We start from the raw sequence: 25,957 nt of genomic DNA, 5'->3' as shown, positions 1-25,957 counted from the left end.
TATGTAATGTATAACACTTTTGTGGGAATTCATTCAGAATTCTATCAATATATAATTGAAACTAAGCACATTTTTATGAATGCAATCAGCTAAGCTGATCCAACAGACATTAAAGGCACTAAAAGATGAGTAATTTGTGCAGAATAGCACAATAACAATCAACAATAATTCAAGCAAGCATAATTTGTCATTTCTTTTGGTTATGAAGTCAGATTAATGCTTGCTTGAATATACATGTCAGTATATTTGAAAATCATACACAACATATTTCATCCTGAAATTGAATAAATTCATATAAATTGCTGGTACAATGGTAACTGTCTTTCGATTAATTAAAATATTAATTACTATTAATAAAAAAAAAAATCTAGATAATAACACCTTTAATTGTTATATATTCCAAATATTAAAAAAGTCCTTTATGAAATCCACAGAGTGCATTTTTCTACAAAAATTAAACGGTTTAAACTGTGAAACCAACAATAAATAGTTGGAATACAACAATTTTAATTAAAGAGTAGGCCTTCTTTAAAAGAGAATTTAGTAGGTTTAAGCATTTAAAAATATTTCCCACGCAAACAAAAAGATAAAGCTACTAAATAAACAGACATACAAATCACTGAATTTCAGACAAATGTTGTATTAATCATTCTTGCATTTTCTCACATTGCACAGCTCTGACATATTCCAATCTTGACGATGAGGACTTACTATATCAAATCAGAGATAAACAAAATCAACAGTCTGTTTGTAGCCATTCAGCAGAGTGCACTTCCGGCAAGATAACAGAGGTTTCTCATCAGCGTAATACACATACAAGAGCAACACAAAGAGCACTGTATCTCTACTTGGCTCAGTGGGGTAAATTGCACCATTTGAAGGGGGAACTGCTTTAAAACAGATGATGTTGCTCACTCAGCCCTAAAGTGCTACGGTGTGACCATGTAATATGACGAATCTAAAAACAAGGAGGCTCAGGAAAGCAGACATCACCTACTCAACCTGCATCACTGGCAAGTTCGATGGCTAAAACAACCAACAAGGAAAGATCATTAAAAAATTAGGAGAAATTGCTATCACTTTCAGCACTTGCATGTCTCCGCATGTTGTCTACGGTTCGAAATGGTGTGGCATTCACATGTGTTTTTTGTGAATATGGTTATTGAAACGAGGATAAAATAAAACATACTCTTCTCACTGGCGCAGAAGAATAAAAAAAAAAAAAAGAGTTAAATAGCAGCAGTTAAAAAGGAATGACAATGTACAGAGTGAATATGCAACAAACAATCCGTGTTAAAAAATAACATGGCTAAGATACCAGGTAAAATCAGCGGTAAAACAGACCCGGTAAAGGGGAGTTCCTTCAGCAGGGCTTTTGTGTAAGCAGGTGCCCAGTTCTCAATGTGTGTGTGCCAGTCTTTGTAGGCTTAGAGGGGGCGGGGGTGTGGGCGGGGCTACTTCCACTCATCCCATCTTTCTGTCCCATGCTTTTGTCCCTGCCCTCCACCCCCTGTTGCCCTCAGAGTTCGAGTTCTTTGGACACTTTGGTGGCAATGTCCCGAAAGGCAAGCGGTGCCCCCCACAGGCGCTTAAATCGAACACCGCTGGTCTCGGCGGGGCCGTTGGGCAGCTGGCAAACCTCGGCTTCGAAGGCAACGCGGGAGCCAGCGGCTCCGTGGGTGCAGGAGAGGAGGAAGGGCCCGGCCTGGTGGACCTGGCAACCGCAGCCCTGCGCCGCCTCCCGCAGAGCCAGAACCACCTCGGCCGGGTCCCGCGGGCTCCGCACCTTCACATCCCAGCCGCATCGGGGGGTCCGGGGCTCTGCCGCTTTTTGATACCCAGATAGATAGCGACTGTGGAAGGAGGAGGAGGTGAAATGGGAGAGAAATGTGAAGTGGGTGGTGATGTGTGTGGGCGGATGGGGGGTGGAGGGGGAACAAGAGAGAAATATATTAGAAATCTGTGAGAGCAAAAATCCTTAAAAAAGTTCTTAAAGACTGTTCAACCTGTGTGGACTGCTAGTTTGTGATATTATTTAACTAAGCTAATTAATTTCAGGGGCCAGGAAATAGAAAGATAACACTTTACAGTAAGGTTCAATTTGTTAACATTAGGTAGAGCATAACATGACCTTTTTCTTATCTAGATTATTGTTCATTTGTAATATACACTATTGTTATTTGTTAGTTAAAGTAAGTTCATATTACATTAATTAAAATATAATTGCAAAAAGTTTAAACTAAACTTTAACTGAAAATATACATCTTGAAATGTTACAAATTTATTATTATAAGAAGAAATTAACATTAACCTAGATAAATAAATTCTTAAAATGTAATGTAAACGTAATGCGTTAACTAATGTTAAATGAACCTTGAGGTAAAGTGTGTTACCAATAAAATAATGCTAAATGATTTGAAAGAAACATCTTAATAAAAAGTTTGAAATCCTTCTACAATCAAAAAGGGAGGAAATGTTTAGATAAAAGCTAAAACCAGTTACCTTGCAGGAGACACTGGAGTTCTTCAGGATAGTAAAACCATTTTCAAAACCAGTTAAAATCTAAGCATTATTTAAATTTAGTGCGATTATCAGCACAAAGTTGTAGAACATTTTGCAAGGCCTGAAAAAAATGTGAATGCCATTCATTTTTAAAGGTGACTTTAAGTAAACTACGGTTCAAAAGTTTGGTGTCTGAGATTTTTTATATTTTTGAAATAAGTCTTCTTTGCTCACAAGGGTGCATTTAATTGAATAAAAAATACAGTAAAAACAACAATTGTGAAATATTTCAATGTGAAAGAATTGTTTTCTATTTGAATATATATTTTAAATGTAAAAAAATTCTTGTGATGGCAAAGCTGAATTTTCAGCGTCATTACTCCAGTCTTCAGTGTCACATGATCCTTCAAATCAGCATATTATATTCATTTCTGGTGCATTTTAACAGCTGCTTTTTTGTAGAAACCATGATATTTTTTTTTTCAAGATTATTGGATGAATAGAATAATCCAACATTATGTCTTTCCTGTGACTTTTCATCAATTTAATGGGTTAGTTCACACAAAAATGAAATTTCTGTCATTAATTACTCACTGTTGTTCAAAACCCGTAAATATTTGTTCATCTTCGAAACGGCGTCAACGTCAGAACGCCGGCTCATTATTGGCCGACACTGTTCATGTGAGCACCACGACGCATGCGTGTGATGCTGACGCAGGAGCTGGCCAATAATCACTGGCGTTCTGATGCTGAACCCAGAGGCGCTGCACTGTTAACTACGTAAATAGCGTAGCAGACAGACATGGAGGAGAAGAGAATTGTTGGTTTTTCTCGTCGCTTCATTACTTGAACCACTGTAGTCGCATGGACTAGTTTAACGATGTCTTTACTACCTTTCTGGGTCTTGAAAGTTACAATGACTATGGCTGGTTCAGAAACCTCTCGGATTTCATCAAAAATATCTTCATTTGTGTTCTGAAGATGAGGATGAGTAATTAATGACAAGAATGAAATTTTTGGGTGAACTAACCCTTTAATGCATCCTCACTGAATAAAAGTCTTAATTTAAAAAAAAAAAAAAAAAATCCTACTAAACCCAAACCTTTGAACGGTAGAGTAAAAAAACATTCAGGCACATACAAATATAGAAATAGAATATAATAACATAAAAATCAGGCAAAGTATAGAACAAAAGTGTATAGGTAGAGCACTATGTGTATGCTGAAATCAGTACAACCTGTGCAGCCAAACATCACCTGTGTCATGCACTTCATAAGCCTCATACACATTATCCCTCAATGTAAATCTCAACCGAATGTAAACTGCATTCCAAATACATTCAACTTTTACCAGCAATATATATTGAAATTAGCTGGTCACTATTAGCACAGAAAATAAAAAAATGTCATTCAAACATCCATGTTTAAAAAAACGGAAATGGGACTTTCGAAATGCAATAGCCAACCACTGTCAATGAATATTATATTGTGATTGTGAATATGGAAAAGGTAAAGGGAGGGACAAGTACGTATCTAAGGAAACTCTACATATATCTAAGCTAGATTTGATGCACATAGTACAGTACACAGTTCTATATAATTAACAAAAAGCAGTCACATTCTGATCAGTCTGATCTGACATGGCACGCAGCACATGCTAGAAGTTACCTGTGTTTTTTAGCCTGACTTTTTGTAGCTGTATCTGTAGCTAAGGAGAAGTAACAGAGTTAAAATAGTATGTGAGGACGTTTTAACATTTTTTTTAATTTTTTACCGAGCAAATAACATTTGTTCATTTATCTAGATATTCTTTGTGCTATTATTTTTCAATTTGCTCTACCTATTTTCTGTCTGTCTTCTGTTTGAGTTGCTTGCTTGTTTTCTGAAATGAAGATGGACAACTTTTATGCTAGTTCCTCAGTCAAATATGTGTATAAAAAAGAATATGGAAACACTCACCTTGTGACCGGAGATCTGCTGACTCTCTCAGGTTCGTCTGTGACCCTCAAGAAGAAGACAAGAATGGTTCATGTTAGGAATCAATTAGCCAATATAGCGGCGATTATCAGTTTATTCCTCCCTCCACAACAACCAATCACAGACGTGCACCGTAACACTGACGTCACCTTCAATCAATCCACAAATATCACTACTGAGAACAAAAGAAACTGACAGCAGTGATGGATTTGATAGGGTAGGATTATGTATTTTCTTATAGAATATATTGATTATGTTTTTGAGACATCGTCACACGTTGCTTCATGTCAGTGTAACACAATTTAAAGAAACAGTCACAATTGTATCCTTAATAACACCATCTAAAACCAATTTCTTGTGTGTGGTTATTTGCCTTTGAGTTTATTAATCTAATATTCTAGATGAGACATTAGTTGTTATTATTAGCTCTAAACAAAGAAAGTGCTAGTTGGCTGATGTCCACATGAGGGCGCTACGGTTCAAGGCTGCTAATATGAACACTTGTGAAACTTTCCATTCACATAATGTAGCAAATGAGGTGGCCAGTGTATTCCCTTTTAAAGGGACAGTACACAGCCATCTTCCTCAAGCATTACAGTGAAAATGGAGGGCTCTCTGTTGGGTGTGAATAAACCATATCTGGATAGAAAAAAATATCTTGTGATAAGCAGGGGAGGCAAATGAGCTTGGCCAACGGTGATTGGGATTTGACATGAGAGGATAAAATACAAGTTACATAACTAATCTGGGTCTAAAGTGGAGAGGGGAAGCCCTTGCTTGGCTCTGCCTTTTCCAAAGTTAGGCTTTTGTGATAGAACAGTCCAGATGAAATTGTTTTACAAAGCATTTTTAATTCCGTTAAGAATCACGAGAAATCTAATAAGGGCACTGTGTTCTTCAGGCCAAGCTAAATGCCATTCCTGTGAATGAGTAAAAGGTGAGAGAAATGCATGAATGAGTGCATGAAAAAAGTGATACATGGATGGAGCTATGGTGTAAAAGACCTCTTGAGCATCAAACACAAAGAAAGCACATTCTTAAATATTAAAACATATCCGCAAAAAATGCAGTTTTACAAAATGCATTGACAATAAATAAATCAAAATAGTGTTGGTTCACACAAAAAAAATTCTGTCAAAACTGAAAACATTTGCTTACCCTAGTGCCATTCCAAACATGTATAATTCTTTTCTTCTCTTCAAAAATGATTTTCAGTGAATTAAGTTATCATATGACTTCAGAAGACTTGCAATAGAGTGTAACGGTTCTTTGTAAAAGTTCTTTGTTGAAGAGTTAGAAGCCATGAATTAAACCAACCAGCTACAAAGGTAAAATGAGGGAAAGAACTACAATCCCATGAAGCATTGCGAATGACAATCAAATTAAAATGTTGGATAAATATAAAACTATTGATTAATATATAATTATCTTTGCAGAATCGATGGTACCACTGTTAAACACAATTATTTTAAAAATATGTTGAATTAATGTGGATTAATGGATTCAACAAAACCATACACTATCGATTAACAACCCTGAAACTCACATTAGGTCTGTCTTTAAAGGTTTATACACTCTCAGAAAAAAAAGGTACAAAAGATATCACTGGCTCGGTACCCTTTCAAAAGGTACACCTTTGTACACAAAGAGTGCATATTAGTACCTCAAAATGTACATATTGGTACCAAAATTGTACATCTTAGAACCTAAATGGTACATATGGGAACCTATTTAAAGGGTACCGTCCCAGTGATAGCTTTTCTGAGTGTAAGTTATCATTCAAAATCAATTCAAATTGCCCTATGGAAAAAATAAATCAGATTTTTACTTCCGGAACCCAGCTGTGGCAAACAACTAATATTCTACTTTTCTGCTGCTTTTTGTAGCCCGACAGCTCTCAACATCCCACATCGCACAAAACCATACAGGTTTGGACACAAGGGTGATGATGACAGTCAATGATGACAGAATTGAAATTTTGAATTATCTCTGAAAGCTCAAAGAGGTGCTCTGACACCCAGCGCCAACACGGGTGCCAAAGAGAGCGGTGAGACTGATTATTTTGACAGACTGAGAGATGGAACAAGGCCACAAACAGGAAGAAAACTTACTAACTGTTTTTGATCCCTGTGGCAGAGTGCAGCCCGAGACTGACTTGTTTGAGCTCTGGCGCTTAGAGGGGTCAAGATTGACCCTAAGAGTTGATGAGGGGAAGGAAAAAGAGAAAAGGACAGTGTGATAGACAGAAAGAAGGAGGGGAACAGGGAGATCGAGAGAGAAATAAGATTGCAGCAAGGGAAAAAAAGGCAAAGAAACAAATAAACAAAACAGAAACACTGAGCACCCAACAACAGCCAAGACCAAGAGATAGAGACACGAGGAGGAGCAGGCGCCTGAAACTGTCGGTTAATAACACAGGAGGCTTGAGGAAGAGTTAATGCAGAGAGTACATATGCAAACTTATGCGGAAAAGGGACTTTATCCATTGGATGTCATCCTAGATAGGTGCTTAATCTAATCTAAGAGATGGAAGTGTTGCTCTAATCTAATAAAGAGCTTCTAGTTGCGTATCTCTGCAAAAGTCGTTCTTTCTGGCTTTTGGCCCAGACAGGCACATAAACAATTCAACTGAGGATGCTGAAGAGCAAAGCGCCCCATCAGCGTTCCTACTTTCTACTGAACATCTCAATCACATTACGGACTTCAAACGCTCCCATATCTAACTAAATTACCTCCTCATATTCCACAGGACAATGGGCACCAAACCAAATGAAAGATGACTTTGTAAACTAATTGGCTCTAGCGGTGGAGCCCATGTCATTTTGATCTCATGCGGCTAAAGAGCAATTCACATCCAAGGACGATAACTAAAAGTTTTTAAAGAAGTTTTAAACATTTCTACGAATTTTGTGAGAATAGGTCCACACCACATGTACAATGATAACAACAAAGTCATTGTATTATAACAATATCGTTGTATTCGCTTTCAGAATAATTTTTTCAACCGATGAACAATAAAAACATTGACATTCAATCAGAATCCACCCTGACATTAAGTTTGAGCACTTAAAAGGCAGACAACATAATTGCAGAACGCTTATAAATGAACAGAACATTATGTGGATTCCAATACAGTTATCATTATAGTTGTTTTTAAAGCTATTGTTCTTTGGTGTGGATGCTAAAACAGTTATCGTTCTTGGTGTGAAAACGTCTTTATTATTATCGTCCTTTGGTAAGGGGACTAATATAATGATCGTTATAATTATCTTTATAGTTATCGTCTGGTAGTGTGGATACTAATATATTTATTGTTATAGATTTGTTTATAGTTATTGTTCTTGGGGTGAACACTAATATTGTTTTTGTTATAGTTATCTTTATTATTTTTGTTCGTTAGTGTCAACGCTGTTCTTTATAGTTAATGTTCATGTTATCGTTATATTTATAGTTATAGATGGTCCGTTGGTATGAATACTAATATAGTTATCATTTTAGTTATGTTTATAGTTGTTGTTCTTGGTTTGAATGCTAATATAGTTCTCTTTATAGTTATGTTTATAGTTATCGTTCATGTTATCATTATTGCTATGTTTATAGTTGGTATATAGTTGTTCCGTTGGTATGAATAATAATATAGTTATCATTTCAGTTAGGTTTATAGTTATTGTTCTTGGTGTGAATGCTAATATAGTTATCGTTATAGTTTTTTTTATAGTTATAGTTCATATGTTATCATTATTATGTTTATAGTTGGTATATAGTTGGTCCGTTGGTATGAATACTATAGTTATCATTTTAGTTAGGTTTATAGTTATTGTTCTTGGTGTGAATGCTAATATAGTTATCGTTATAGTTTTTTTTAATAGTTATAGTTCATGTTATCATTATTGTTATGTTTATAGTTGGTCCGTTGGTATGAATACTAATATAGTTATTTTAGTTAGGTTTATAGTTATTGTTCTTGATGTGAATGCTAATATAGTTATGTTTATATAGTTATCGTTCTTGGTGTGAAGGAGCCTTAAACGTCTTCAGATAGAACAATGTACACTAAAAGTAGAAGATTTGGGAAGAGTAAACTAATGATTTGGAACTTGATTTTATGTAGATCTATTTTTATCTATAATCAACAAATGTTTACTCTCACAAAGTCATTCTGGTTTACAAGATGAAACCGTCGCTCTCCTCTTACCTGCGGGTAAGTTTTGAGGTCAGCTTAGAGAACAAGTTTGTGGTGGCACGGCTACGGGAGTGTGGCAGAGGGCTGGCTTCGTGGGAGAGGGTGGGTGAGGTGGGGGGTGCGTGGGTGGGAGGCCGGTGGTCCCTTAGCTGGCCACCGTGGAAGGTGCTGCGTATGGTGGATCCCCTTGTCAGCCGAGAACGTTCTGAAGATGTGGAGCCAGAGGCCCCGGCCCCGGAGATGCTGTGGGTGGATGGGGAGGCTGGAGGTAATCGATGTGACAAGGAGCTGAGGAAAGAAACAAGAAAACATGGATGAAAAGCAAAAAAAAAAAAGTTTGCCACATAACCTGCATCGCTTTTGCTCCGGAGAAGAATGATATCCATCAAGAACAACCATAGCAGCAATGCTAACAACAACAAAGAGCACATGAGCAACAGTATAGCAATGGCTTAGCAAAATGTTAACAACGATTTAATCAATGGCATAATAATAAAGTTAAACAGATCCCACTCACTTTTTCAGCGGCCTTGGTTCCGAATGTATTTTGTATTCAAAAAAACAAATAGTTGAAATAATGCAGGGTGATGGCTTCAACAAAAGCATATACCATCTATTAACAACCTTGCAGCTCACAGTAGGTCTTTCTTTAAAGGAACACTCCACCGTTTTTTGAAATAGGGCTTATTCACCTTCTTTCCTACATTTAGATAGGTGGGCAAATGCATTTTTGTCTCAGTGCATGCATTGTTTTAGTTTGACAGGGTCGGCGCTAGCTTAGCTTAGCATAATGAATGGAATCCTTTGTTGCCAGCTAGCATGTCCTGAGTAAAAGTGATATCAATTTTTTTTAAAACCCACCTAATTACTTCTTGTGGCCTGCGTATTCACAACAAGTACAAATAGCGATGCAGATTAACACTAGACGATTTCCTATGCAGATTTTGACTTGGGACTATATTAGGGGGAAGCACAGGTGAAGCACTGCTACTTGGGCGCAGAGATATCACGCCCAAGTAGCAGTGCTTCGCCTGTGCTTCCCCCTAATATAGTCCTTAATATATAAATCAATATCTGCCTAGGAAATCGCCTAGTGTTAATCTGCATCACTATTTGTACTTGTTGTGAATACGCAGGCCACAAGAAGTAATTAGGTGGGTTTTTTTTATTTTTTATATCACTTTTACTCAGGACATGCTAGCTGGCAACAAAGGATTCCATTCATTGTGCTAAGCTAAGCTAGCGCCGACCCTGTCAAACTAAAACAATGCATGCACTGAGACAAAAATGCATTTGCCCACCTATCTAAATGTAGGAAAGAAAGTGAATAAGCCCTATTTCAAAAAACGGTGGAGTGTTCCTTTAATGGTTTATAAGTTATTGTTCAAAATCAGATTTTGATCAGATATAAAGATTTTTATAACACATTATCAAAAATGAGTTTTGCACAGGCAAAGACTTCTCCAGAAAATGCAAAAATCTTGATTTAAATATGGCTGCTGTGCTGTACGTTCATTGTTACCACTCAATAGCAGTCATAGTGGCTCTAACTGGAGGCTACTTTGGTGGCAGAACTTAATCCATAAGACAAAGTCCAAAACGTACCACAGTAACAGCTCTATAGCGATGCGATTAGACCGACATCAGATCTCGACACTTGAAGAGGCCGCTCTCGTTGGGTTCAGTTGAGCGTAAATGTGAGGCAGGATGCTGCTGAGTCACTGAGGCATGAGCTCTCTTGTGTTCTTATTCCCATCTCAGAAACAGCCACTTAAGGCAAATTAAAACAGAACCCTTGGCGGAAAAAAGCTAGCACACGACTGCACATCTCAACGCAGAGAAAAGGCGAGACAAATCACTCTATTTTCTGTTTGTCAAACAAGTCCAAACCCAGGACAAAGGACAGAAAGTCAAACATCAAAGAGAGAAAAGGAGTGCAAGATGGAAAGATCATTCAAAGCTCACAATTCTACTGGCATTACTGAGGTGTGCTTAATAGTGGATAACATGCTGCTGTGCAATGGAAGAGTGTTCTAGGTGGTTACTAAGGTGTTGCCATACAATTGCTGTGGTGTTCTGAGCGGTTACTAGGGTGTTTCTATGCAGCTGCTAGCTACGGTGTTCTGGCTCCTTACTAGGGTGTTGCTATGCAGTTTCTATAGTGTTCTGGGTGTTACCAAGGTGTTGCTATGCAGTTGTTAGGTGGTTACCAGGGACTACTTGATTTCTGTTTAAACCTGATGTTGTCTGATCAGAGTAGCACACCTCTCCTTTTGATGAGCAATAGGAATCGTAATGCTTTCCATAGAAACCAGCACTAATGATCTCTCCGTTCAGATGGGTTCACTTTGCTGACGTGCATCTCTTGGCATCGGACTGCCTCTGTCCCCTCAATCTCGCTCAGTTTTGGCATAGATTTAACAGATCTCACATGCTGCCTCAGTCTGCCCACTCGCCTGGGGCTACTTCACTTAACGCTCTAAATAACCCAGCGTTGATGGACCTTACACACACACACACACACACACACACACACACACACACACACACACACACACACACACACACACACACACACACACAGGATTTCCTATAACAGGGTTTCACATATTAGCATCCCTTGGTCAGCCACACTGCAGTCATTAATAGCGGTGCTGGGCAGAAAATTAGCATGATGAAGGGGTTTGAAACAGCATGGCTGGGTGTGTGCATGGGGTCCAAAAAATGTAAGACTAGTCTAGGATTTAAAATCCCAGAATCTATGTTTATTTTAAACTGTAAAATAAAAATATATATTTAAGTATTATTTTTAAAGTAACTAATCAAAAAAGCTAATTTGTGACATATCAAACATAAAATATGAATATCAATTCCATTTTAATCAAATTGTTATGCTTATAATACCATTTAAAGTATAAAAATATTTCCTGGGTGGTGTCAGATTTCAGACTATGTATTTGTAATTTATGGTGATGGTGATTTTGCGTGTAGACACATGTACTGTACTGGTTGGGCTCGGGGGAGGGAGGCTTCTTTAGGTCAACCAGTCAAGCAGCCTTGTGACCCAGACAATCCACGTCACCATGTGCCTCCTCTCATTCTCTTTAAGTCACATGACACTCAGTCTTTGGACCTCCCCCAAAGGGGGGGAAAAAAGAGAGGAGAGTGATAGAAGGACAGCTAAGCAGCCACCATCTGCCACTGCTGAAGCATAACAGACCTAATCCATCTCAATAAACAAGCCCACAGGAAAAAATTGTTTCAGCTTCAACATGGACATCAATTATAAAACTTCAATACACATAAAATACAGAGACACATATACAGAGACAGGTTTACCTGTTCTCTTTCCCATTCTGTAGTAAGGTGTGTCTGTCAGTGCTGGTACGGTCCGTACATACATAAGTGTTCCTACGGGTCATGGCACTGGCAGGGATGTTGTTCTAAAACATGAAAGAGAAAGCATTGAAAACCAAAAAAGATGGAAATTAACAGTGACATAGTTTATGTCACTAAGGCTATCTAAATATAACCAGCATTTCTGACACAGTTGTCCTCAGAAATTCATGGATTTTGTCCAACGGAACATTTTAGGAACAAGTTGTTTTGCATACAAAGGGAACATCAATTTCTGACCTGAGAATGCCGATAACGAATCTGAACATGCGCCATTATATCCCAGGGGAAAAAAAGTTATGCAACATTTTAATGGGCGGCACTTGAATTGTCATCAGGATGATATATATATTTTTCTCTATTAAAGGAAATGAGCATCCAAAAATGAAAATTCTGTCATTATTTACTTATGTCTTTCAAAAAGGCAGGATTTTCTTTCTTCCTTGGAACACAAAAGGAGTTATTTTTAGCAGAATGTCCCGCTTCCCTTTTCCATAGAATGAAAGTGAATGGTGACCATGGCTGCAAGCAAGGTTAAAGGCTTAAATTTCAGTCCGTTCCTCACAGAAATCTATCAAATAGCTTCAAAAGACCTGGAATCTAGTGCACAAGCCCTAAGAATATCAATGAAAAAAATGAATATTTCAATAAATATTTCCTGTAACCGTATGTGCGTGATTTCCTGTGCTTGATTACCGTTGTTACGTTGATGTCCTTGCGGCGGTCAGGGATCTCGGCCTTGTTGGGGTTGTTGGCTGTGCTGACCATGGGGCTCGACGGGGGGATGCTACGACTGCCCACCACACTGCAGCTGGCCTTCCGTGAGGGCAAACGTTCCTCTTTTAGATCCCCCTCTCCTGTACTGGTGGGGCTGCGCTTGGGGTGGGTTACTGGCACTGATGGCCCACCTAACAAACATATAAACACAATTATAAACATAGTTCATAATAAAAATTATATTATTATTACATAGTTAATCATAATTAAGCTATCAAAAACTATAACTGGCAGACCCCCCAGCAATACTATCATGGATCACCTGTGAAAACCTCTGATCTAGGCCATTTATAAATATGAAATTATCCTTGAGAAATGTAGGGACTCACAGAAGTCGCTGTGCCTCCTCTGGCGGTGGTAGGTGGAGGCACTGCGCTGGGGTTTAGTGTGACTGGAGGCAGAGGTGGAGCTGGAGGTGGAGGAGTGTTTGCTGGTGCCATTCGTGATGGGACTGGGCCTCACCCGTGCTAGAGACAAATTGCTGCTTGACCGGGACTCCATGCCATCCTATATGGGAAACATATGAGATATTACACACTTATAGGATAGCACACTGGCTGCTCTCGGGTCAGTGGCAATCCCTATCTCACCTCATTCTTGCGACTTAGCAGCAGATAGGTGGCAAATATCTCATTGTACTTCTGTGTGGTCAGGGCATCTTTGATTTCATCACGGGAGTAACCCATCCCTACCATCACATCTGTATGAGCAGAGAGAGAAAAAAATTATGTAAGTAAATAAGCAAGTAGCCATTTAGCAGACGATTTTAGCCACACTTTGAGCAATCTGGGTTCAAGTGTCTTGCTAGCAAGACAAATTACGTTCTGGTTACAACAATGGAAAAAAAAAACTTTTACTTTTACGTTTTTCCTTTTTAATCAGTAATCTGTCTTGCTTCATTTAAAAAATAATAATCATCTTAAAAACAAGATACATTTTCCTTTGAAAATCAATATTTTTCACAGAATATACACTACAAAGATACATTTTTTTTTTTACATAATAAAAGATTTCTTAGAATGATTTCTGAAGGATCATGTGACACTGAACACTGGAGTAATGGCTGCTAAAATTCAGATTTGCCATCACAGGAATAAATAACTTTTTTTTTAATATATTCAAATAGAAAACATATTAAATCAATTTTTATTAAATAAAGCCTTGGTAATACGCACAAAAGACTTCTTTCAAAAACATTAGAACATCATACCGACTCTAAATCAATTCGCAAATGATGTAAGAACAAGAAACAATTTAATATACTACAGTTTAAACTTTAATCATATATTATTTATAGAAGAAAAAAACAATTTTGGCAATGGGGTAAAATAATAAAATATGTCTTGATTTATTACTTAAATCAATGTATACTGTTTGGAAACCAGCTGAATTTACAAGCAAAATTGTGCAAGAGCTTGTTTTAAAGGATGTTTATATACTGGAAAACAAGATAAAAATACAGTTTTTTCCCAAAAGTGTTAATAGTCATTTCTTACCTATACGGCTGGTGTCATTATAATCCTCCACCGGCTCTATATGAGGCTTCAGCTCATCACTTTCATACCCGACATTCATCCACTTATCCTTCATGATTTGCTGAAAGGGAAGAACAGAAAATCAGATAGAGTAAGCCAAAGACCACAAGATCTATGTAAACTCAATAAGACGTGTTATCAGCTGTGTTGGTCGACCGCGGGTCACAGTTGCTCCTCCTCACCTCCAGGGTGCAGCGCTTGGTGGGGTTTAGCACGAGAAACCGGCGCAGGATGCCCTCACAGTCGGTAGACATGTAGAATGGCACCCGGTATTTCCCCCTCAACACACGCTCACGCAGCTCCTGCGGGAACAGCACAGACTTCTATTCAACACCTAATCTTATTCTGAACCAGTCAGCCACCGAATCACCCCCACGGCACAGAGAAACAATCACAGCTCACTTGACCTACATTACTTGAGAGCAAAGCATTTCATAAGAGCACTTGCTGCACGTGAGGCGCCTTAGAAAATGTCTCAAAACTGTTTGGAAATTACACAAAACAGATTTTACATTGAATATTAGCGGTGACTGGACATATTATTAAAAAGTTTGTTACAAAAGTAAGCAAAAATGTCTTTAAAATTGAAGTTGAAACACACTGTGGCACATATTTAATGTAGTCAATTTATTTTATCCTGAATAATTATCATAGTATCTACCAATCACGTTTTCTACCTAAATATAGACAATATGTGCAGCCCTTAGTGATATTCAACACGCAAATGAATTATTTTATTGACCAAAATTATCATAGTGTTTACAAACAATGAAAATCAATAAATAATGCATAATAACAGGACATTACAGATTTTTAGTTATCATAATGGTTGATATTGTATATATTTTGTCCGATACTGGAATGCATTTACCCTGTTTTTAGATGTGAATTGTTTTTGTCGTCATCTAATGCTCACTTAAAGTTAATCTCTTAAATGTTATCTTAAGCAAATCTCAAATGATCCATTTTTATACTGTACATTAATATTGTGTTGTGATACTTAAATTCACTTGTGGCATTTATAATGATTTTAACTTTTAGTGCTTTATTTTTAATTTTATTTACACAGAATAGTGCAGAATGTTAATAGCGGCATTTATTGATTATCAGCCATAACATAAAAAGAATTATTGGCTTATCTATATCAGCGTCAATTTTAATAATGGGGCATTCGTTCCTACCTATCACCGTTTAAAATATTAAAACGAAAATCCAGATAAACATGGTTGTTGCATAGTATTTTTGACATTTCTTGCCTTACTTTCTTTCGTTTCATACTTTGTAATTTACCTTGAGGTTCTGTCCATCAAAGGGCAGTGATCCGCTGACCAGCGTATAGAGAATAACCCCCAGACTCCAAATGTCCACCTCTGGCCCGTCATACTTCTTCCCCTGAAAGAGCTCTGGGGCGGCGTAGGGGGGGCTGCCGCAGAAAGTGTCCAGTTTACTGCCCAGCGTAAATTCATTACTGAAGCCAAAGTCAGCAATCTTGATGTTGGAGTCTGCATCAAGCAGGAGGTTTTCCGCCTGAGTGAGGTATAAGATAGGATGGGGTTAATGACCATGAGCAGGAATTTAATAGTTTTATGCTTTGGGGGTATTTTAAAAAGGGAGCAAAGTGTGTATCTGTAAGGCCTTTACTCTTTTATGAGAGCTCCAGAGGTAATAAAAGGATGTATAAGTCATGAGAAAGAAATATAACCTTCAAGTCCCTGTGAACAATATTCTTCTGATGACAGTAATGAACCGCAGACACAATCTGAAAGGGAAACACTGACATTAACATCTCTGTAACAGGAAGTTACAGAACAAAATTGCTACATTTTAATGAGCATAAACGTTTACACATTAGAAACCGAAAATACAGCTTGGTTTTGCTCCTCTAAGATTTGTATTTTATCAAAGGTGAACAAGTTTCAAGATTTTTGATATAGATTTATAGAATTTATTTATGATATTTCTCACCTGCCGGAATTTAGCACGTGCCTCCTTTTCCTTCATTCTCCCATGGGATACGAGGTAGTCAAATACTTCACCTATCACAGAAGAAAAATTTGAGTAAAACTAAAACACGATAAAAAATATCGGCCAAAATTATTCTTCCTCAGGGAAATTATTGAAATAAAATCTTAAAACGACAGCCGGTGATTATTTATTTTCATTTATTTTGCCTGATAACTGGTAAACAGCCAATAAGAAAATTCTACACTATATAGTCAAAAATTATATTAAAATGAATCTAAAATCAGCATTAAACATTAATCTACATAAAACTACATAGAAGTATGGGTTTTATGTATAAAACCCATTTACCTTTATTCATAAAGGTAAACACACAATGGACGGGTAATGGAGGTCACTAATATAACTCATTTAGATAAATTATGAACAATCAATTGGGAATTTCAAGTAAGTTACTTAATTCTCAGTGAACGAACACAATTTTTCATTCCGCCACGTATTCACTGACGACAGGATCATATTCATTAGAGGAAGTGATGGATAATGATTATGCTTCCAGTGAGATGTGAAACGGGGAGGAAATAGAAAAGGCAGATTGCCAATGTGTAGTATAAGCTGTACCGTTGTACATGATCTTCCACGCGCTCACACATGCATCAGCCTCATCAGATAGATTAGGAGTGGAAACGTGAGAGCAGCCGATTCAAGCGCCACGAATAGGATGGGCTAAAGTTAAAATAAGCCTGATTTGACTATGAACATAATATTTCCTAGCAGCTCTAATTGCTGAGCTGTGTGGGCCTGGCTTCAGTGAATGCACATGAAACCTATAGAAGAGCCTGTGCAGCTGCATTCAGTGCAGAGTCTGATGATGCGACAGTCGTACACGTGCATGTTTACGTGTGAGCACGAATTAAAACTGGAGACGTGTGATTATTCATGTAAATATGATACACACAGAAAAAAAAGTTGTACTTTTTTTCAGGATTAACAATGATGTAATTTGCTTCTTTTAAGCAATGTTTTCCAACATTATGTAGGAAGCATGTGTGTATGTTGAATCAGGGAGGAATCATACCTCCACTGGCGTATTCCATCACAAGGTAGAGCGTCTTTTCTGTCTCAATCACTTCAAAGAGCTGAACTGTAGATGAGAGAAAAACATCAGATCATATCACTGGGTAGAGTCTAAAAAACATGGTAATAAGTGCATTAAGCAACAGAGAATAAGCGCAGGTTGTCGTATGATTGGTTCAAGGAAAACCTGAAAATGTAAATTCTGTAAATAATCGAAATCATTATTCACTGAAAATGTTCTGTTCGACATAGCTGTCAAATCTCATTTGTGCTAACAAATATTTGACCTTAAAATATAAAACTAACTGAAATAAGTTGAAGTACTAAAATGACTCAAACTGAAATAAAAATAAATTAAAGCTAAATAGAAATATATAAAAAAACGAATCGCATAACAAAACTACTAAAACTTCAACTAAAATTAAAATAAAAACAAAAATATGAAAATAAAAGCCAATTCAAAATATTAATGAATATTACATACAAGTATAATAATAACAACATTGCGACAGATACAGATACTATAAACTAAAAAAACTTCAGAGGAGGGTCAGTGTGTTTTGAGAGGCCTCAGATGTTAATATTTTCCTGTGTAAAGGATAAAATGAAGAAGACTGACATTTTTTACTCAAAAGTATCTAAAATACTCACCTATGTTTGGGTGGTTGAGGCCCTTCATGATCCGTACCTCTCGAAAGAGCTGAGGAGAGATAAAATAATCAGCTATAAACTTTTGTTTATACAACAACATAAAATTTTTTAATTCATAACATATCATTCAAAGATAATTATAATTCATAGAATTATCTTAAATGATCTATAATTAAATCTTAATATAATCTGAAAATGAATATAATTAAGATAATTACATATGTATAATTAATGTGTACTTAACATTACATTTCACCCAAATTGTTATGCTGATCATACAATTTGTATTAACCTAGAAACATTACTAGTGGTCTGTCTTTTTCAGTCATGTTTAGAGATTGATAAAGTCATCTCTGTCAGACATGATTTCATTGATAATATTAATAAAACATCAGAAGCCACAATAACTCTGCAAAGACCGACGGACGGGTATTCATCAGTTGTGTTGATTCATAAATACCATTTACACCAAAGTCCATGATAAATACAAAACACGGCCCACACTCTCTGTGATGCAACCCGTGGTGCTGCCAGCGCAGACCAGCCTGTCCTTTCTAACAGCGTTTAAATTGAACAGAAGAGGGATCAAGATAAAAAAAAAGAAAGACCCATCTTATGACCAATCTTTCTTTCTGTTTTCTAAGACATCAGAGCTATGTTGCGGCGTGTCTGCCGCTGAGAATCATGGTCTTGAGGTACGCTGTTATGCACAGAGTCCTTCCAAAATTGTAACATTTACTTGTTTTAAAATTGTACGAGGGTAAATGACAGTATTCTCATTCTTGTGTGAACTATCCCTTTAAGTTTAAGAAGTCCAACCTAATGGCCATGATGAAACGACAAACAAGGTGTGTGAGAACCGTCCGTCTGTTGTTTGAAAGCAGAACTCGATTGCAGCAAGAACCTTGTGTGACAAAAGGAGAGGGGCGGAGAGACAGAGTCGAAGAGAGAAGTGACGGACCAAGAAAAAGCGTGACTGAAAGACAAAGAGTCACGAAGACTACGAGTGCACTTCTGAATATGAGAAACAGAAAGGGAAGGTAAAGGAAAGAGAAGATAATACGTGGAATGTGTCGACGGCTGACAGACACGACACGACACCGATAGAGCTAATTCTTCCCAAACACACTCAGTCACCCTGGGAGAAAGTCCAAATGAAATAGAGAGAGAAAGGGAGGCCATGTTTTCATTTGTCCTCACTCACTGCCCTCTGTGTGTCCCATCGGTTAGTTTCCATTTACCATCCGCTTTCAATTCAGGAGTCTGTGCAGCTTCACTTTCCCAGCCCTGGGCCAAAATCATAGGTTGACAAAAAGCATCACAACACAAAGCCGAACAAACTGATACAGAATCAGGGCCAAGTTTACTTTTCAATGCAGTATAAACACAATGATTATGAACACAATGGCTCTGTTCCAAATCCCCTACAGAGACGGCATTTAAGGCATCACATGCCCCCCTCAAAACAAAGGCAACTTAATTATGCTCATATACTTAGTTTTGGACACATTTTAATTCAAACTCTATGTATCCTGTGGAGAAGACAATTCCAGAATGCACTGTGATGAGCTCTGTGAAAAAAAAAAGAAAGAAAAAAACGAATGCAAAAGAGAAATGTTGATTTTATATATACATATACAATATTAAGCCTAATTAAATCTTTATTTTGTCCAATATTTGTGTGCTTTGTATTTTTATGATTCATTTTATATATATTGTAAAGTGTTACTTTAGTACCACTGAGATTCTCTCTTTCTCTCTCTCTCTCTCTCTCTCTCTCTCTATATATATATATTTGTCTGTTTATTTTTTATTAATTTTTATTTCAGTTTTAGTTATTTTGGTACATCACCTAAATGACACCTCACCTCTATTCTATTGTAGACCACTCCAAATCAGTCAAGGGAGCTGCCCAAGTAGGCAACGAGGCAACTCAGTAGTTTTTGGAAAAGAGCTAATGAATACCTACATTTCTTGATTGCTAGCAGAGCTTGAGATTGATGAAGGCTTTTTTTTTTTTGCTGGCTCCAAAACGTTCGTATTTCTGTCTCTCCTTAAAGGCCTTTTCAAGACAAACGACCTCATACGGCTTTATATTTGGCTGCTTTAAAGAGCAGGAAGGAATTCCAGTGAAGTTCTCTCTAGATTTATACTGTCTGCATGCTGACGGCCCCCCGAGGAGTTTTGTTTTGCTTCTCGGTGCACATGCGTTCACCTTTGGGCATAATTTGTTCTAACAAAACCGGTACAGGAGCAGGTTTGCCCTTTATACATCAGACACACTCCAGATAACATTATGATCGAATTGCCATGTATTTTGAGAAACATGAGGCCTGTTCAGCAAAGCCAAAGAGATAAAAGATCTAAACATGGTGTCAAAAGCAAGAAGGACTAGTTTTTAGATGCAGCAGTGCTAAAAATATACTTGTAAAGGGTTGATAACATGATTTGGACAGATTATGATCAATTCGATCTTTATATTTTAAGTCGTCATGCACTTCACTTGAGGTACTATAGCTAACACAGTTCTGGTGGGACACACCAACAGTAGGCATCTGTTTGAGGTCACTAATCTGTTTGTTTTACGCATGTACGGCTGGAACACACAAACACAGATGCTCTCCAATGCGAATTGAACTGATCGAGGCAGACAGGTTACATAATGACCCCGCTAATGCGAAAGACTCTGAGCCAGCAGCACAATCACTGTTCACAGAAAGGAAATCGAATCCTGAAACAAAACAGAGCTGTTGCATCACTAGTATGCACAGGTTATTCGTCTCGAATCAACTCCAGTGTGCCTCTGTTTTCACAAGTGCATTAGAAGTTCAATACATCCCATGAACCAGCTGATCAGCACTGTAAAAATTCTGATATCAAATATCAACATCAAGGTCAAATAACTGTTTTCAATTGCATGCATTGGTGAATCGATCACAGTAAGACCAGAAACAGTACATTAAGTCAATAAAAAAGGGACAATTTTAATTATCACTATATGCTCATTTGCCGCTCAAGAAACATTATTATTATAAACAGATGTGCTGCCTAATATTTTGTGGAATCCATGACATTTTTTTTCAGGATTCTTTGATGAATAAAAAGTTAAAAAGAGCAGCATTTATAATACAAATATTGTAACAATGTAAAAGTCTTTAATGTGATTTTTGGTCAATTTAATGCATCCTTACTGAATAATAGTATTAATTTCGTAAAAAAATAATAATAAAAAAAATCATACTGACCCCAAACCACATGTTGTACATTTATATTGTTCTACAGATTTGTACATTTTTTTTTATTTCTGTAAAAAAGAGAAAGATGCACATTAAGAATGTGCTTTTTTGCAGCGTGTACAAGTGACCTTGTATTTTCAATTTGGAATGTGAAAGTGTATGTCTTTTGCTTTTATAAGCAGTCATACAAGCTGAATGATCTTATGGCATCAGGGGTATCCTGAGACATCAAACATCACCCGGCTCACACATACAGGAACGTCCCCTTGAGAGCGGCTCTAATTGAATTGCACATCAGCTGTTCACCTGAGCCCTAAAGATAACCATCAGATAATCCAGCCCCTCCCTCACTCTCTTTCCTCATGCATCTCTCCTGCTTTTCCTCAAAGACAGGACTTCCTGGTTCATTTCCTAGGCTTTGGCCTCACGTCACTGTTGCTATGGTGACCTGGTATTTAAGCAGGGACTTATCTCACCCCCTATGTCAGGCAACACTCCCTCAGCACCTGATGGAAAACCTGCCTCTGCCCGCACATTACTGCTCTATTTCTACCCTTTCTCTCCTGTTTCTACTGTCCATTTTTCAAGTTACTGACTTCCAGACTGCGGTAATCAAACCCTGATTTGATCTCCTTCCTTTTTTCTTCTTTTAGAGATGAATTTGCCTTTCACGGTTTCCCTCTGAATGGCATTGTGGGTGAACGAGGTCATGTTGGTGGTGATGGACGCAAACATTTGTCGAGTCCAGATCGTTGTTTGCGCAGGACCACCTCACCTTGATCCCACTGCAGGCTTCCCACTAGTTAATCCAGGCCTGATTGAGCAGCATTTACAGATGCAAAGAGCGAACACCATAACTGTACATTCAGACATGCTTATAAAGAAATGCACAGGCAAAAATAATCTAAATATACATGGGAGGGTTTACAGTGAGTACTCATGCCGATAACACTGAGAAAAATTTAAGAGATCAAGCCCAAACATTTAGGCCTGGTTTCAGAGACAGGGCTTAGATTAAGCCAGGATTAGGCCTTCGTTCAATTAGGACCTTTTATAAATGTGCCTTAGAAAAAAACATTACTGGTGTGCATCTTGAGACAATGGCTACAATAACAACATTGATTGTGAGATACAAAGTCACATTGTGAGATATAAAAATATAATGATAAAAAAAAAAGCAATTCAATTAAAAATGTTAAAGGGATACTCCACTTTAAAATGAAAATTCTGTCATCATATACTCACCCTCATGTTGTTTCAAACCTGTATGAATTTCTTTCTTCTGCTGAACAGAAAGGATGATATTTAGAAGAATGTCAGTAACCAGACAGTTTCTGGTCCCATTGACTTCCATAGTAGGAAAAATATATACTATGGAAGTCAATGAGACCAGAAACTGTCTGGTTACTGACATTCTTCTAAATATCATCCTTTCTGTTCAGCAGAAGAAAGAAATTCATACAGGTTTGAAACAACATGAGGGTGAGTATATGATGACAGAATTTTCATTTTAAAGTGGAGTATCCCTTTAAATATGGTTATACAGCCAATCAGAAGGTTTAGAGTCTGCATGAAATTGAAGTTGCAAGTTTGTAACAGCCATTTTACTTGGGAAAAAACGTCACAATGAAGGCGATCAAACAAGAACAAAATAAAACAGGACGAGATTTTATCCCTTGGTAGGAATATGGAGGCAGATCTGATGTGGAGAAGGATTTGGGGACTTTAAGATTTCATTGAGCAACACTTCAGAAGTAGAAACCAGGCAGCTGAGATAATTTCCAGGCTCTCGTTGCTTGTCATGTACAAAAACACAAATTTACATGGAAGAGATCGCATCACATCTGGTGTTAAGACAAGGTGTGACACTTTATACTGAGGCAAACCTTCAGCATTAGGCATATTTCTTCATTCATCATATCACTGAAAGTGTCTGATAACCTAAGTTTGCCCCTATCAAGCTCATCAGTCAGATATAAGCACATAACAGCCGTCCACATCCCACTGGGAATCATTTTTTATGTGCGTCTGGTTCTGTCCAGGCCGTTCTCTTGCCACACCATCTCCAACTGCGACACGGAGAGGGGGTGAAATATGCAAATCGGAGGCTTGACATTTTTGCATGTCTGAGCAAGAGAACAAAAACGCCCACGCAACACTTCTGACATCAAATAATAGCTATAACAATGATTATTGGCATGTGAATTATCTTTTGCCTCCGATCACTGTTGCACAACTCTACAATTAAAGGGATAATTTACCCAAGAAATGTAATTGTCATCATAATTTTCTCAATCTCATGTCGTTCAAATCTGTATGACTATTTCTTATGTGGAACATAAGATACTTAGAACATCGGGGCCCAGAAAATATTGTTACTACCAGGTTTGGAACAGTGTTATTATATAATATAAAAAACTTCAACTTATTTTATTTCAGCTAGTTGCCAAAGCAACATTTCTCATTTTCGTTTAGTTTAACTTAAGGTACTAAAATAACTAAAAGCAAATAAACTAAAACAAATAAACACAAATTAATAAAAACTACACAGACATATTTACAAAAAAAAACGAATAAAATGACAAAATCACAACAAAATTTCTAAAACTAATGAACTAAAACTATAATAGTATAATGATAGTAAAATAACACTGGTTTGGAATGACCTGAGGGTGAATAAATAAATGACAGAATGGTCATTTTTGGGTGAACTATCCAAAAAATGTAATTGATTGAATCTTCCATCCGGAGACATTTCAGAATCTTTTAACTGGATCAGGTTGCGGGAGGCGTCGACAAGGAGCTTACATGGGCGCCACATTATATCCAAGTCTATCATAAGACATTGTAAGAGCCTCTCAGTCGAGAGGGAAAGAACGGTTCTGCATCGCTGCATATTCTACTAAAAATCTGCAAGACTTAGAGGAATCATGTCAGTCTGAACGACGACTGCTACAGTAACTTCCCAGCAGTGGCTATACGTCATATTGGTAATCCCTGCTTCTACATCTTTGGCTCATTCTGTTCCCAAAGGGAAGTTTTATTCAGTGTGATTGTCTGTAGGCTAATGGCATCCTCATATGATCGCAGCCGCCCGTCTTTCTCTGTACACCATCACATTCTCACCTAAAGAAATCTAACGTTCGGTCAATACCACAAACACACATACAGCCAGCCGAGTCCAGGAAGAATGTACCATTCAGATGTGAAAACAAAACAGTGAGAGTATTTAGAAAAACTGCAAATAAACAACATGTTAGTTGACAATTTAAAGTGAATCATTCACATATACAAGTGATTTTACCAAAGAAAACACTTCAGGATTTCAAAGTACTTCTATAGCTCCCAGGCATTAGTGCTTATGCCCACGCCATTTTCCCTAGCATTGATCTGGATCCCGGTGAGTGACAGAGAGAGAAAGAGAGCTGGATCACCACAGAGAGAAACGCAGATGGTCTCATCCGGGAACACCAACAGCTCAGGTCATCATCAACATCAGGACAGGAAGTGCCAGAGGGAAAAAACTTTGGCTTACCCAGAAGCCTCATGACTGCTCGAAAGTGAGGGGGGCACGTCCCAAAGGGATATTTTATTGCTCAATGCTCTTTCAAAGATCTGGAGATTTATTGGAGATTTCATTTGTGTTTTATTTATGTATCATCTTGTTCTGAATTCTTTAGAAGTAAAAACATACCATAAAATATATTTTCTATTATATATATTATATATTATATATATATTTTAATCTATTTCAAGGTGTAATTTACGTATTCCTGGGATGTAAAGCTGCATTTTCAACATCATTACTCCAGTCTTCAGTGTCACATGATCCTTCAGAAATCATTCTAATATGCTGATTTGGTGCCCAATAAACATTTCTTATTATTATCAATGCTGAGAACATATTATATGCTTACATATGCTTAACATATGCTTAATATTTTTGTCAAAACTGTGATACATTTTTCTGGATTCTTTGATGCATAGAAAGTTTAAAAGAACCGCATTTACTTCAAAAATAGAAATCCTTTGTAACATTATAAATGTCTTTACTGTCACTTTTGACCAATTTAATGCATCCTTGCTAAATAAATGTACGAATTTCTTTTAAAAAAAACTTGCCCACACTTGCATATTGCACATACACTTGTACAACACTGCACATTGATGGCAACGTCCGAATCCAATGTTATCTTCACTTCCTGTCTCCTAAAGCCTGGGACACACCAAGCCGACGTCAAAGAGCTAGTGGCGATGAAATCTGACTGTGTTGTCGCCTCTCCTCCGCTCCGTCTAGGCCAAAAAGCTGCGCTTGAACACACTGAAAGGACTAAAGGCGACGGTCAACTATCACGTGCGTTCTGCGCCTGCTTGTAAGTAAATATCTGTCTATCTCAACAGGTTTCAATAGTATATTTTCTTCATTCAAAAAGGGAAACAAAACTAGGACTGCAGATATACAAACTGTAAACAAAGCAGGGCATGCTTACCATTTTGAATATCAATCATGCTGAGCACTTTCTTCATTCCAGTTGGCTCATGTTTTTATGAAAATATTCCTGCATTCGAATGCTCAGGTAAGATTACGTAAAAATGTAACAGCCTTCTATCTGTACCGTCTTGATTTCTTTGCTCGCTTTCAGCACTTTCGCTTTTGTTCTC

The 25,957-nt window shown here is 37.4% G+C and overlaps 1 protein-coding gene across 5 annotated transcripts in view; it reads right to left on the bottom strand.

Annotated features, from left to right (window-relative positions):
- Window positions 1-620: 620 nt before the first annotated feature.
- The window catches only part of mark4b (MAP/microtubule affinity-regulating kinase 4b), a 42,182-nt gene continuing 16,845 nt past the window's right edge, over window positions 621-25,957 (bottom strand). The window contains exons 4-18 of one of the 5 annotated variants that reach the window (XM_082178778.1): window positions 18,060-18,108; window positions 17,410-17,475; window positions 16,335-16,405; window positions 16,072-16,128; window positions 15,660-15,896; window positions 14,552-14,671; window positions 14,331-14,430; window positions 13,425-13,534; window positions 13,164-13,341; window positions 12,754-12,965; window positions 12,001-12,104; window positions 8,674-8,949; window positions 6,590-6,672; window positions 4,457-4,505; window positions 621-1,901 (exon numbers count right to left, since the gene is read on the bottom strand). In XM_082178778.1, coding sequence (XP_082034904.1) covers window positions 1,520-1,901; window positions 4,457-4,505; window positions 6,590-6,672; window positions 8,674-8,949; window positions 12,001-12,104; window positions 12,754-12,965; window positions 13,164-13,341; window positions 13,425-13,534; window positions 14,331-14,430; window positions 14,552-14,671; window positions 15,660-15,896; window positions 16,072-16,128; window positions 16,335-16,405; window positions 17,410-17,475; window positions 18,060-18,108 — 2,094 coding nt within the window. In that variant the 3' untranslated portion in view covers window positions 621-1,519. Of the gene's footprint in view, window positions 1,902-2,844; window positions 4,506-6,589; window positions 6,673-8,673; window positions 8,950-12,000; window positions 12,105-12,753; window positions 12,966-13,163; window positions 13,342-13,424; window positions 13,535-14,330; window positions 14,431-14,551; window positions 14,672-15,659; window positions 15,897-16,071; window positions 16,129-16,334; window positions 16,406-17,409; window positions 17,476-18,059; window positions 18,109-25,957 lie in introns of those variants that run through there. The other 4 variants (XM_082178777.1, XM_082178774.1, XM_082178775.1 and 1 more) reach the window with 4 other exon arrangements.

The sequence above is a fragment of the Leuciscus leuciscus genome, assembly GCF_965113295.1.
Source record: "Leuciscus leuciscus genome assembly, chromosome: 9".
NCBI lineage: Eukaryota > Metazoa > Chordata > Actinopteri > Cypriniformes > Leuciscidae > Leuciscus > Leuciscus leuciscus.
Note: the sequence above shows the minus strand (reverse complement) of the source record. Positions and strands in the feature narration are given on the sequence as shown.